Source organism: Macaca nemestrina, chromosome 20 (genome assembly GCF_043159975.1).
Source record: "Macaca nemestrina isolate mMacNem1 chromosome 20, mMacNem.hap1, whole genome shotgun sequence".
Lineage (NCBI taxonomy): Eukaryota > Metazoa > Chordata > Mammalia > Primates > Cercopithecidae > Macaca > Macaca nemestrina.
The window spans coordinates 6336306-6349398 of record NC_092144.1 but is presented as its reverse complement, the minus strand read 5'-3'; the positions used below and the strand labels follow the sequence as shown (position 1 = coordinate 6349398).

Sequence of the window (13093 nt, the reverse complement as noted above, 5' to 3'; positions counted from 1 at the left end):
TGCACTCCAGCCTGGGCAACTGCCTAAGGCTGTCTCAAAAAGAAAAAAGAAAAAGAAAAGGAAACTTGGTATCCTTCTCCCTACCTGAGTCACAAGCAGACACCCACTGACAATGATATAGGCCAACTTCCAGAAGGGGGCAGGGTTGACCCAAGGTGTGCCCAAGATCACCTTCCCTTCCTTGTTCCCTGTGTGGCCTGTAAGAAACGTGGTGTTAGATCCTTCCAGTCCCAGTATCTAAATCCTCTAATAAGGCACCGACTCCAGGAACTTTATGTAATTTCTTTTTTTTTTTTTTTTTTTTCCATTTTTGTATAAAACAAAATGGCCGGAGCCGAGCGGCAGGAAGAAAAGATGTAAAACATGAGTATGTACATCAATGGTGGAACGATGGTAGAAGGCACAGCGGGTCCGTCCGGAGTAACAGGTGGAATTGGGTTGGGGATGGAGGGGGCAGCAGGTTACACAGGTCTCAGCCGAAGCCACGGGGTCAGAAATAAAGTGCATAGGTCCTGGGGCCCCCCGTGGCCCAGAAGCAGCAGCCAACAGCCCCCCGTCTTCCCGCCTCTGGCAGGGTTCAATTGAGTGTGACTCGCAGGTAGGAGGTGGGCACGTAGCCCTCGCCTCCCTCTTTCCGCCTGACCCGGGTCCAGCCGTCCCCTTTGTCTTCTTCCATAAGACTGAGGTCCTCACCCTCGGCCATAGAGATGGTGCCCTCGCTGGACCCTGTGATGGGGGTGGGGGTGGGCCCAGATCTGCTTTAGGCAAATGTATTATTTTTATTTTTTATTTCTGAGACTGAGTCTCGTTCTGTCGCCCAGGCTGGAGTGCAATGGCGCGATCTCAGCTCCCTGCAACCTCCGCTTCCTGGGTTCAAGGGATTCTCCTGCCTCAGCCTCCTGAGTAGTTGGGATCACAGGCGTGCGCCACCGCACCTGGCTAATTTTTGTATTTTTAGTAGAGATGGGGTTTCAACATGTTCGCCAGACTGGTCTGGAATGCTTGACCTCAAGTGATCTGCCTGCCTCAGCCTCCCAAACTGCTGGGATTACAAGCCTGAGCCACCCGCCCAGCCCTGCTTTAGGCAAATTTAAACTGAACCTAGCTAGAGACACTGCCGCCCATCCCCGCCAAGCCCACTCTGGCCATTCTCACCTTCAAAGTGGTAGATGGCCACACAGTGACCTATGGGCGATGTGGGTTCCTCCTCGAAATCCTCATCAAACTCCGTGTAAATGGGGGTATCCTGGCTCTCTTCTGAGGGAGGCTCTTCAGAGCTGTTTGGGGAGAACTCGGCAGATAAAGACACGCCCCCCTGGAACCCTGGGAACAGACTCACTCTGGCGTCACCCCTCACCTCTCCTTGGTGTCCTGTGATCCGCTGTTGCTGCTGCTGTCTGGTGGGGCGCTAGCAGGGGGGTCGGGAGGCCGGGCGTGCCGGCTCAGGCTGTCTCCCCGGTTGCTAAGGACTCGACTTTCAGCTTCTGCCAGCCACGCCTGGGAGGAGGGGACAGCAAAATCGTTCCAGGGCAGAGCTCTGGGGTCAGCCCACTCTGGACTCAGAGGTTCCCTGACATCACCCATGCACAGCCAAGGCTGTGATGGAAAACAGTTGGAGACCCCCAGCTCCGAACACCTCCCCTCTCCCCGACCTCCCCACCCCACCCCTACCCCCACCCAGCAGTGACTCAGCCAGGCACGCTGGCTCCCGCCCCTCCCCAGGGTCTTTTCTGACCTCATACTTCTGCACGTCCAATTTCAGCCGTTCGATGTTGCTCAGGGTTTCAGCGATCTGGGGCTCCAAGCTGGCGGGGTCTCCCATCTGGGGTGTCTTCTCATAGACATCCTTCATTTTCTTTAGGGCTTCCCTATGACAAGGGAGAGAGGCAGACAGGAAAACATAGCTCCTTGTGAGCTTTTTTGTTGCTGTATTGTTTTGTTTGAGTCAGGGTCTTGCTCTGACTCCTTCCCCAGGCTGGTGTGCAGTGGTGCCATCATGGCTCACTGCAACCTTGACCTCCCGGGCTCAAGGGATACTCCTGCCTCAGTCTCCTGCGTAACTGGGACTACAGGCCCGCATCACCACACTCGCCTGATTTTTTTTCAAAAATGTTTAGTAGAGATGGGGTCTGGCTATGTTGCCCAGGCTGGTCTCAAACTTCTGAGTTCAAGGGATCCTCCTGCCTCAGCCTCCCAAAGTGCTGGGATTAGAGGCATGAGTCACCAGGCTCCATGTGATTTAACAAGCAAAATACAGGAGTTTTGCATCAAGGAGCAAATAGCAAGGCATGACAATGGTTGAGGATGCAAATACTAGTGCCCGACTGCCTGGGTTCGAATCTCAGTTTGAGTATTTCCTAGTTGTGTGAGCTTGGCTTAAATCATTGAACCCCTGATGCTGTTTGCTTATCTTGGAAATGGAGATAATGATCCAACTATCTCATGTGGGTCATTGTGAGGATTAATACAATGCCTGATACCTAGTAAGTCCTCACTATTACTCATATACATATTGAGTACCTACTGCATACAGGTACTATTCTAAGCATCAAAAATATAACACTGGGCTGGCCACGGTGGCTCACATCTGTAATTCCAGCATTATTTTGGGAGGCTGAAGTGGAAGGATCACTTGAGGCCAGGAGTTCAAGACCAGCCTGGGCAACAGTGTGAGACCTGTCTCTAGTAAAAAATTAAAACAATTTAAAAAAATAAAAAAAAAACGAGGGGAAGGAGGCGGTGGGGAAAAAATAAATAAATATAACACTAAACAAAACAGGATCTTAAGTCTACATGCAATCTCTCAGGAAAACTTGAGAATTCGAATAAATCCATGTACACTGTTTAGAATAGTGCCTAGAATACAGTAAGTGACTAATAAATACTGTTATCATTATCATTAGTTTCTCATCCGTCTCCTCTATGTCTGTACATACAGGTAGTCATGACTATAATAGACCTTTGGAAAAGACCAGATCTGAGCTCAACTTCCTTCCAGTTATTTTTTATCTTTTTCTGAGACACAGTCTCACTCTGTCGCCCAGGATGGAGTGCAGTGGCGCAATCTCGGCTCACTGCAACCTGCGCCTCCCGGGATCAAGTGACTCTTGTGCCTCAGCCTCCAGAGTAGCTGGGACTACAGGCGCACGCCACCATGCCTGGCTAATTTTTATATTTTTAGTAGAGACAGGATTTCCATACGTTGGCCAAGCTGGTCTCAAACTCCTGGCCTCAAGCCATCTGCCTGCCTTGGCCTCCCAAAGTGCTTGGATTACACGTGTAAGCCACTGCACCTGGCCAACTTCATTTCCAGTTCTAATACCTGACCCATTTTACAGATGAAGAAACTGAGGAATTAAAAGGTGAAACAAGCTGCCCAAGACCTCAGAGATGAAGCTGGAAATCAAGTTCAGTTTGTCGTGACTCTAGAACATGCACCCTTAATCCCTCCACCGTAGAAACCCAGGAACTAGAGAGTTCTGAATGGAACTTTACACCAATAAAAGCCATTCTGTCCAAGAGGTTACATGCAAATGGCAAAATATAATTTGGCTGCCTGTTTGCAAGTGGCAAACGTCATTCCTATTATGTAACAGGACTGGGAAGAGGATTTTGTTGCTTGGAAAGAGTGAGTAAAGATTTTTTTTTTAATCTGGCAGATTTTTTTATTGTGAATATTTTAAGTGTTTGAGCTGTTAGATAACCATAGGCTGCTTTTTTTTTCTTTTAGCCAATTAATGTGGTGAGCTAGATGGATACATTTTTTGATATTGAACCATCTTTGCATTATTGGGATAAAACCCAACGAATGGTGGCTTTTTTCTTTTTCTTTTTTTTTTGTTTTTAAAAAAATTTATTTGGGTTTTTCTTCTTCTTTTTTTTAAGAGATGGGGTTTTACTGTGTTGCCCAGGCTGGCCTTGAACTCCTAAGCTCAAGCGATCCTTCTACCAAGCCTCTCAAAGTGCTGGGCTTATAGGCATGAGCCACCACACTCGGCTAATGTATTATTACTATTATTATTTGAGGTAGAGACTCGCTGTATCACCCAGGCTGGAGTGCAGTGGCGCAATCTTAACTCACTGCAACCTCCACCTCCCAGGTTCAAGAAATTCTCCACCTCAGCCTCCCAAGTAGCTGGAATTACAGGCACGTGCCACTATGCCCAGATAGTTTTTGTATTTTTTTTGTTTGTTTTTTTGAGACGGAGTCTCGCTCTGTCACCCAGGATGGAGCGCAGTGGCGCAATCTCGGCTCACTGCAAGCTCCACCTCCCGGGTTCATGCCATTCTCCTGCCTCAGCCTCCCGAGTAGCTGGGACTACAAGTGTTCGCCACCACACCTGGCTAATTTTTGTATTTTTAGTAGAGACAGGGTTTCACCATGTTAGCCAGGATGGTCTCGATCTAGTTTTTGTATTTTTAGTAGAGACAAACCATTTAGTAGAGACCACCATGTTGGTCAGGCTGGTCTCAAACTCCTGACCTCAAGTGATCTACCCGCCTTGGCCTCCCAAAGTGATGTATTATTTTTTAAACACTGGATTTGCTTGGCTAGGATTTTGCATCTATTATCATAAATAAGGTAAAACGAGCCCTCGATTTTATCTTCTTGAATTCTTGGCCATTGATTTGGGAATCAGGATTCGTCAGCCTCAAGAGGCTGACAGCTTTCACTCTTTTTCTGTTTGCTGGAATGACTTGTATAAGACAAGAAGTAACTGTTTCTTTTTTTCTTTTTGAGACAGGGTCTCACTCTGACACCCAGGCTGAGGTGCAAGTGGTGCAATCACAGCTCACTGCAGTCTCAATTTCCCAGGCTTAAGCCATCCTCCCACCTCAGCCTCCCAAGTGGCTGGGACTATAGACACAAACCACCACACCCAGCTAATTTTTTTATTTTTGCTAGAAATGGGGTCTCTGTTACCCAGGCAGGTCTCAAGCTCCTAGGCTCAGGTGATCCTCCTGACTCAACCTCCCAAAATGCTGGGATTGCAGGCGTGAGCCACTGCACCTGGCCAAGAAGTAACTGTTTCTCATAAGTGTGGTAGGAATCACCTGTAAAACTGTCAGGGCCTTGGGATTGTTGGGGAGATCTTTGAGTACCACTTAAATGTCATTCATTTACAGACCAGGGCACTGGCTCGTGCCTATAAGCCCAGCACTATGGGAGGCCAAGGCAGGCAGATCAACTGAGGCCAGGAGTTCAAGACCAGCTTGGCCAATATGGGGAAACCCCCGCCTCTACTAAAAATATAAAAATTAGCTGGGCGTGGTGGTGCATGCCTGTAGTCCTAGCTAATCAGCAGGCTGAGGCACAGAATTGCTTGAACCTGGGATGTGGAGACTGCAGTGTGCTGAGATCATGGCATTGCACTCCAGCCTGGACAACAGGGTAAGACCCTGTCACAAAATAAAAATAAAATAGAATAAAATTAAAAAATAAATAAATAAATGGAAATCATCTACTATTTTATCATGTTCCTTGCCTGCCCTTCCCCACCCCACCACCTTACCTCTGGTCAACCTCCTTCTGAAGTTCACGACTGCGTTCTTCTAACTGCTGTTGAAGCCGCTTTCGCTGCTGCTCTGGGGGCAAATGGCTAAAATCCTCGGTCACCACTGTCTGCAAGGTGGGTAGAGGGCTGAATTTGGGATCAAGGAGTCTAGGCTGCCAGACTCTGCACCCTTCTGAGATATTTCACTTCCTTCCCCAGCCATGGTTCTTGGCAGCGAGGCCATGCACAAAGCAAAGCGGGTCTGGGTTGGGCAACCAGGGAAGAGGGGCCCAGCCAGCGGCAGGAAGCGAGCCCAGGGTCCCGCCACCCGCCGCTGGGCAGGCTAGGGCCACCACCTTCTCCTGCCCCGAGGCCTCACTTACCCCACGGCTGCCTCGAAGGCTGCGGAAGGATGCTAGCCTCGGTTTGACCGACTTACTGATCTCGCTCAGTATGGCCAAGGGGTCACGGCCGGAGCGGGGGGACGGGGGTCCGTTAGGCAATGCCGAGGGTACGGGACCCCCCAGGGGGGAGAGGGGTGGGGGGCGAGGCTACCGGAGGGGGCCGGGGAGGGGGATAGGTTGAAGGGGTAGGGGGGTGTAGGAGGATGTAGAAAATGAGGACGAATGGACGGAGGAATGGATGCACGGATGGACGGATGGACGCGAAAAGAAAAAAGGAAAAACAAAATGGAGAAAGAAAAAAACGGTAAGAAAACCACAACTCAAGATACACAATCACACAGAGAAAACGCATGCAGGAGCGACACAAAAACATCTGGAAGGTGGCGGGGAGGACGTTGAACTGTAAGCCCAAAAGCCAGAACTCTCACACCCCCGGTATCTCCTAGGTCTCTGGAATGTTATGTCCGGGAGCAAGCATGGGTCCAGGAGGCAGGCAGACCCATGTCTCTCTGTCCACTTAGCTTTCTGGGCTGACAGTCTAGAAGACGCATGCAGGAATCGAGGTCTCAGACAGGTGTGAGGCCACGGAGGACACAAAAGATAAACAAAAATAAAACCACAAGCTGAGAGGGAGTGGAAGGCAGGAAAATGAGAGGGGTTAGCGGCGTCAGAGGTTTAAGCTCGGGGATCGCAGGTGGAAGTCAAGGAGAGGTATGAGAGTGTAAGTCAAGAGGGACCCAGAGTATAAATCAAAGGTATAAACCAAGGGTGCTAAGGTATATTAAAATCCAAAAACCCAAGAAACCAGGACGTGCAGGGCAGCTCCCGGAGTCCCATCAGCAGGATGGAGAGAGAAACTCGGGGAGTCCCCAGGGATGGTGTCACCAGCCCTCAGGCCAGCTCTGAATTCCACCAGCAGGTTTTCTCCCAGCATCCAGAGAAGCAGCAGACAAACGCCACAGACCTCCCCACCCTGCCCCCGCCTTCGCCTCGGGGGACTCCCAGGCCAAGCGGCCCGCCCGCCTTCCTTCCCTCCAGCCCGGGCTGGCAGCCAAGAGGAAAATTCCTGCCCGGGACTCGGCGTTCAGGCGGCTGGGGCTGACTCAACAGGGGCCCCACTGTCCCCACCTCACTGTCCTTCTCCCCCACCATCCCAAGGGTCCCGGCCCCCACCTTGTTCTTCTTGCCAAAGGGCCAGCGCTTGGTGCGGATGCGGCCTGGGCCTCGGAGCTCCGGTCGTCCTTCCGAGGGGGTGCCCAGACTGCTGTCCGAGGGTGCACGGTTCATGGGCTGGCTGAAGTCCTCGAATTCCACGTCGCCCGGGCGGGCAAAACCTGACTTGTGCAGCTCTATAAGGACTTGGGAGTCCTGGGGGAGGGGGACAGTGGATGAGTAGTCAAGTGACCAGCGTATGGGGACTTCCCTCCGCCCTTCCCATGGCCCACTGGACCCAGACCAGGCACCCACGTTCTTGGGATCCACAGCATTTGCAGCCACCTTCATGCCCTCCAAGCACTTGGCGATGATGGGCACCACCTCCAGCTCGGCCTCCGACAGGAGCCCATACCCGGCACCCAGGCGGGTGGCCCTGCGTTCATCCATGTCTTGGAGCTTCTGTAGGGACGGGGACAAGGGTGGCTCAGGGGTGCTAACAGAGGGACTAGAAGCACAGTGATTCACTCTGCAAATATGATCGCACTCCACGCTGGCCCCAACCCCAAGCCAGTCTGGAGGGGAAGACAGAGTCAGGAAGAGAAGAGACTCCAGCCCAGTGTGGTTGGGGAGCGACACAGTGCCAGGGGGACCTCAGAGGGGGACGCCTGCCTAGGGGGTCAGCAAAGGCGAGACAAAGGAGCAGGGATTTGAAGAAAAAGCAGAACCAGCCCTGATACTTCCAGGGCCTGGGATGGGACAGAGAATGGAGCGCTAGATTGAAACAGGAGAGGGGAAATTCGAGACCTTTCAGAGAGGTGGTTAGAGGTGGAGCTTAAAATAATAAGTAGGAATTTCAAAAGGAAAGAAACCTTGCTTGAGCCCAGGGGTTCCAGGCTGCAGTGAGCTGTGATTGCGCCACTGCACTCCTGCCTGGGTGACAGAGCCAGGCCCCATCTCTCTATAGAAGTAAATAAACAAACAAGTAAAAGGCATGCCCAGCAGGAAGAACAGCTGATTAAAAGCACAGCTCGCTGTTATGATAGGTTTCTGATTCCCTTTCAATCTAGGGACTGGGACATTGCAGCTGGGGTTTTGACGAATGTGCAGGAGTTGGCTAACATTTGGGGGCTTTGGGGAAGGTAGGTCTGAGAACTGGGAGCACTCACATCAAATATCTGGGGCATCTGTGAAAAATAGAAGTGGGCTTGGTCTCGGTTGAAGCGCTGCAGTTGAGCTGCATATTCGTTTTTGCTTTCTTCGGCCATATGACTCCGAAGGTGGGCTTGCTGCTTGGCCTGAGGAATGAGGAGGTGGAAGGTACTACCAGGTTCTGGTCACGTCCCACCCGGACCCCCTAAGCTTGTCCCAGACCCCGCCACCCCCTCACACACCTTCTCCACGTCAGCCTTGGTGGCGTTGATATCCTGGTCTAGCCGTTCAGCAGTCTGGGCTGCCTTCTCTGCCTCCCGGCAGTCCCGCTCAAATTTACGCTTACTCTGTGTAGGGGACAGAACCAGAGTGAGGGAGCCACCCTCCCAAAGACAGCAGGGTGGGAAACCAAGGTTTCAGGGATTGTTGGGATGTCAACCAGTAAGTAGGGGACAAGGGCGTACTAGAAGCCTATGGGGCAGGGAAGGACCAGGTCTGACAAAGAGGCCAGGTCCCTGACTCCAGGATCTGCAACCCTGACCCCCGTGCCTCCGGGCCACAGTCACTGCCACCTCTGCAAACTCACATTCTCCAGCTGTTTGAAGCCGTTTTCCAGCTGCTGCTGGGCCCGCCGCCCTTCTTGGAAGTGCTACAGAAAGAAGAGCGATAAGGCTCGCCAGGGTTCCAGCAGGAGCCCTTCCCAAAACCTGAATCGGAGGGGAGTTCCTCACCATCTTCCTCTCCTGTTTCATCTCTTGTGAGTACTTGGTCAGCTCAAGACAGACACGGACACTGAGGTTCTCGGCCACCAACTCCCGCTGGCCTGCAAAGTCATTCACCTCCTGGAGAATCTGTACGAAGGACTGCTGCTGGCTGAATCTGGGGTAGGATGAGAATCGGGGAACAGGGAGTCAGGCCCCCCCAAATAGGCTGATGCCCCAGGACGCACCTCCAGGTGGAAAAGGGTTAAGCCCCAAGAATTTAATCCTTGAAGCAATGACAAGTTGTGGTCCATATTCCTTAACCCCAACCTTTGAGTAGAATTTTTTTTTTTTTTTTTTTTTTGAGACAGGGTCTTGCTGTCACCCAGGCTGCAGTGCAGTGGTATAATCGTGTCTCACTGCAGCCTCAAACTCCTGGGCTCAAGTGATCCTCCCACCTCAGCCTCCCAAATAGCTGGGACCACAGCCACACGCCACCATACCTGACTAATTTTTTTTTTTTTTTTTTTTGAGATGAGGTCTCAAACTCCAATCCCCCCGAACTCCGCCTCTTCCCTCCTCACTCTCCCAAAGTGCTGGGAGTACAGGTGTGAGCCACTGCACTGGACCTCGAATGTATTTTGGAACACAGAATTTTCCAGTTTTTAAAGATGGTATACTGAGGTCAAGAGATCAAGACCATCCTGGCTAACACGGTGAAACCCTGTCTCTACTAAAATTACAAAAAATTAGCCGGGTATGGTGGCATGTGCCTGTAATCCCAGCTACTCAGGAGGCTGAGGCAGGAGAATTGCTTGAACCAGAGAGGCGGAGGTTGCAGCGAGCCAAGATTGTGCCACTGCACTCCAGCCTGGGTGACGGAGCGAGACTCTGTCTCAAAAAATATAAATAAATAAAATAAAGATGGTGTACAAGGCTTATACCATCTTTTATGCATCATTTCAGTGGGGTTGGGGACATCATTTTGTAATCAAACACCGTATCTTTTTTTTTTTTTTTTTTTTTGAGACAGTCGGTTGCCCAGGCTGAAGTGCAGTGGTGCGATCTCGGCTTACTGCAACCTCCACCTCCCGGGTTCAAGCGATTCTCATGCCTTAGCCTCCCGAGTAGCTGGGATTATAGGCACCCACCACAACACCTGGCTAATGTTTGTATTTTTAGAAGAGACAAGATTTCACCACATTGGCCAGGCTGGTCTTGAACTCCTGACCTCAAGTGATCCACCCGCCTAGGCCTCCCAAGGTGCTGGGATTACAGGTGTAAGCCACCGCGCCCAGCCCTTTTTTTTTTTTTTTTTTTTTTTTTTTACAATGAGAGGTGTTAACATTCACACTAAGTGGGATAAAAGTCAAAACTACAATTACCAGCCTGGCTAACATGGTGAAACCCTGTCTCTACTGAAAATATTAAAATTAGCTGGGCATGGTGGCAGGTGACTGTAATCCCAGCTACTAGGGAGGCTGAGGCAGGAGAATCACTTGAACCTGGGAGGCGGAAGTTTCCGTGAGCTGAGATGGCGCCACTGCACTCCAGCCTGGGTGACAGAGCGAGCCTCTGTCTTAAAAAAAAAAAATAAAATAAAATAAAACTACAATTAACAAAAAGTTAGTTCAGGTCAGAGACTGCCACCAAACAAGTGACCAAAGCAACTTGATTTCCAGGGCTTTTTGGATTTTGGAATTGGGGACTCAAAGTAAAGTCAAATGCTCCTGATGGCATTTAATATGGACTGCACACCGTTTTAACACAGTAACTCAGCTCGTGTTCATGCAAGACCTACAAAGCTGGAGGAATCGTCATCATCCCATTTTACAGATGAGAAAAACAGAGGCGCAAAACTTTAAGTCATCTGCCCAAAGTTACTGGTTTTGTAACTGCTGGGGCCTTTGTATTTAGCAGTTAAGGAAAATAGTGGCAGAAACCCTGAATCACAAGCCCAAGGCAATTCATCTACATAGTAGTGGACTCAGGATTCCAACCTAGATAATCCCGCATCTTTCATCCTTGCTCTCACCTCTAGAGGGGGAAGTGAGAGGAGCGGTGTGGGGTGTCCCAGCTGAGGGAGGGGAAGTGAGACCCACGCACCGCCCTCCCCCACCAATCTAGCCCTGCAGCCCCTCTCCAACCTTACTTGGACTCGGGATCATCCTTGGCAGGTCTCTTGGGCAGATATTTTTTCACCAGGCTCCTAAGGGGAGACAGAGGTAGGAGGGCTGAGCCCGCAGTCCTCCCACCGCTCCCCCTCGCCCCAGGCGCGTCCTCCGTAGCGTCCACCCCAGGGTCTCACCGCAGTTGTTTGGCGTAAGCCTGTTCCACTTCGGTGCGTTCTTTCACGAACTTTACGTATCTGTCCAACAGGTCCAGCCCCCACTGCGTGTGGCGCTCGAGCACCTCGAACTGATCCTGACAGGGGACATGGTGGGGGAGGAGGAGAGAGGAGCCGGGGTCACGATCTTGGGACCCCACAGCCCGCCGACCAGACTCCCAGGGAGCTCCAAGGCTCTGCGTTCCTAGGAGTGGCTTCCCGGCGCCGCCCCGGCGTGGCGCGGGGGGAGGCAGGAAACTGGCGGGAACCCCCTCCCCTTCCCGGGAAGGGCCGGAGAACAGCGCCCAGGGCCCAGCCACCCCGGCCGGGAGACAGGGGTCTCAGACATAGGACCGCCAAGAGGGGCGTGGAAGGGGACAGGGCCACTCCCCCAGCTCAGGCTCCCCTAATCCCCCCGGATTCCGGAAAATCCGGCCGGCCCGGCGTGAGTCAAGGCCAGAGGGGCAGGGTTCCTCGCAGACTGGGGGCCCCTGAGTGGCCAGGGGGCAGGCACCAGGTTCCCTGAATCTCCTTGCTTCCCGGGATCCCCCAATGGGTGACTCAATTTCCCCCACTGACCCCACTACACATCCAAAAGAAATCGCAGAGTTGGAGGAGGGAGTGGCGGTCTGGTTACCCCCGCTGCACTGAGAACTCAGGGATTCCACCACCCCCAGGAAGGGGAGGGGTCAGAGGTCCGGCTAGGATAGGGGGAAATTTCTGGGGCTTCCAGGGCTGAGGTTATAGGCGACCAGGGAGCGATCCCGCCCTGGGCCTGGGGAAGCCAGGGAGGGGGATTAGGCCGAGCTTAGCATCCCGCTTCCCCTCCATGAGCGTCCCCAGCACCTAGGTGTTGATTAAAGGCGAGGGAAAGGGCGGTCAGGACTTCTAGGTCCCACGTGGGTGGGGATGAGGGTGACCAGAGGGTCCCCTCCCCCCTCCCAGCCGGACAGGCGGACGACGGGCAGGGACCCAGGGGCCGTAAGATAAGCCGCCTGCCCGGCCAGGGAGCCCAAAATAGGTGACCTCTCCCAGCCGCCCCGGCCGGGCCCCAGGATTCCTTCTGCCCACCTCACTCGCAACTCTGTGCCTCAGTTTCCCCATGCCGGTTCGGCAAAGTTGCCCTTCGCCCCTGAGCGTGCTGAGACTCCCAGATACACTCCGAGAGAGGGCGGAGGGTGGAGGGCGGGGACCCAGGGGTTGGTGGAAGGGGAAGGCGCGGAGCCCCCTCTAAGATACACTGGGGACAAAAGGGGGGTACCTGGACCCCAGCAAAGGGGAACTTAGAGGCAGGCCGATTGGACTTACCCACAGCTCAGTGCCCCAATCCATGCTGCTCCCGCCGCCGCCGCCGCCGCAGCCACCACCGCACCCGGTCCCCGCCGCCCGCCGCCCGCCGCCCGCCGCCCTCCGCCCTCCGCCCTCCCCGGGGAGACTCAGCCGAGGGCGGTGCGCCTGGCCCCGCCCCACCCCTCCCGGCCCGGCCCACCCCAGACCCTTCCACGCCCCACTGCACGCTGTGCCACGCCCCCGCCCGCGCGGAGCCCTAGTCCTGCGCTTCGGGGGCGGGGCCCAACGGACGCTCCGCCCCCTCTTAAAGAAACGTTGCCACTCGACTCCGCTGGACCCCTTAAAGAACCCCCACCCATTTTTCCAAATCCCCGGGGTCCCTCTCGTCCTCTCATCTTCCTTCCCCACTCCAAACGGTTCTTCCTATCTCCTTTTCCCCTTTCCCCGCAATTATTCCTTAAAGGGCCAAGATGCTAAAACCCCAAACTCAATAAGTCCTTCCTCAACCCCGTTGCAGGGGCAACCTGAGGTCACCCCGTTCTTGCGAGCCGGCCCGGCTCCAGGCGTCTAGGT

The 13093-nt window shown here is 53.1% G+C and overlaps 1 protein-coding gene across 2 annotated transcripts; it reads right to left on the bottom strand.

Moving 5' to 3' along the window:
* Window positions 1–249: 249 nt before the first annotated feature.
* Window positions 250–12668, bottom strand: LOC105484592 (thyroid hormone receptor interactor 10). 2 transcript variants are annotated; one of them, XM_011746381.2, is made up of 15 exons: window positions 12539–12668; window positions 11213–11328; window positions 11057–11113; window positions 8935–9082; window positions 8790–8852; window positions 8446–8550; window positions 8221–8349; window positions 7367–7513; window positions 7073–7267; window positions 5879–6046; window positions 5514–5623; window positions 1736–1868; window positions 1358–1497; window positions 1156–1277; window positions 250–726 (listed from the first exon to the last, which is right to left on the bottom strand). In XM_011746381.2, exons 1-15 carry the CDS (start codon window positions 12560–12562, stop codon window positions 578–580), a joined length of 1806 nt encoding a protein of 601 aa, XP_011744683.1. In that variant the 5' UTR covers window positions 12563–12668; the 3' UTR covers window positions 250–577. The 2 variants fall into 2 exon arrangements, with proteins under 2 accessions (XP_011744683.1, XP_011744697.1); XM_011746395.2 differs by lacking the exon at window positions 5879–6046.
* Window positions 12669–13093: the final 425 nt, after the last annotated feature.

Coding starts and splice junctions, on each gene's coding strand:
- LOC105484592 (XM_011746381.2), bottom strand. CDS start 12,562: ATGGATTGGGGCACTGAGCTGTGG. Junction 5,624..5,878: donor GCCTTCGAGGCAGCCGTGGG/GTAAGTGAGGCC, acceptor CCCACCTTGCAG/ACAGTGGTGACCGAGGATTT. Junction 1,278..1,357: donor TCACAGGACACCAAGGAGAG/GTGAGGGGTGAC, acceptor CTCCCCAAACAG/CTCTGAAGAGCCTCCCTCAG.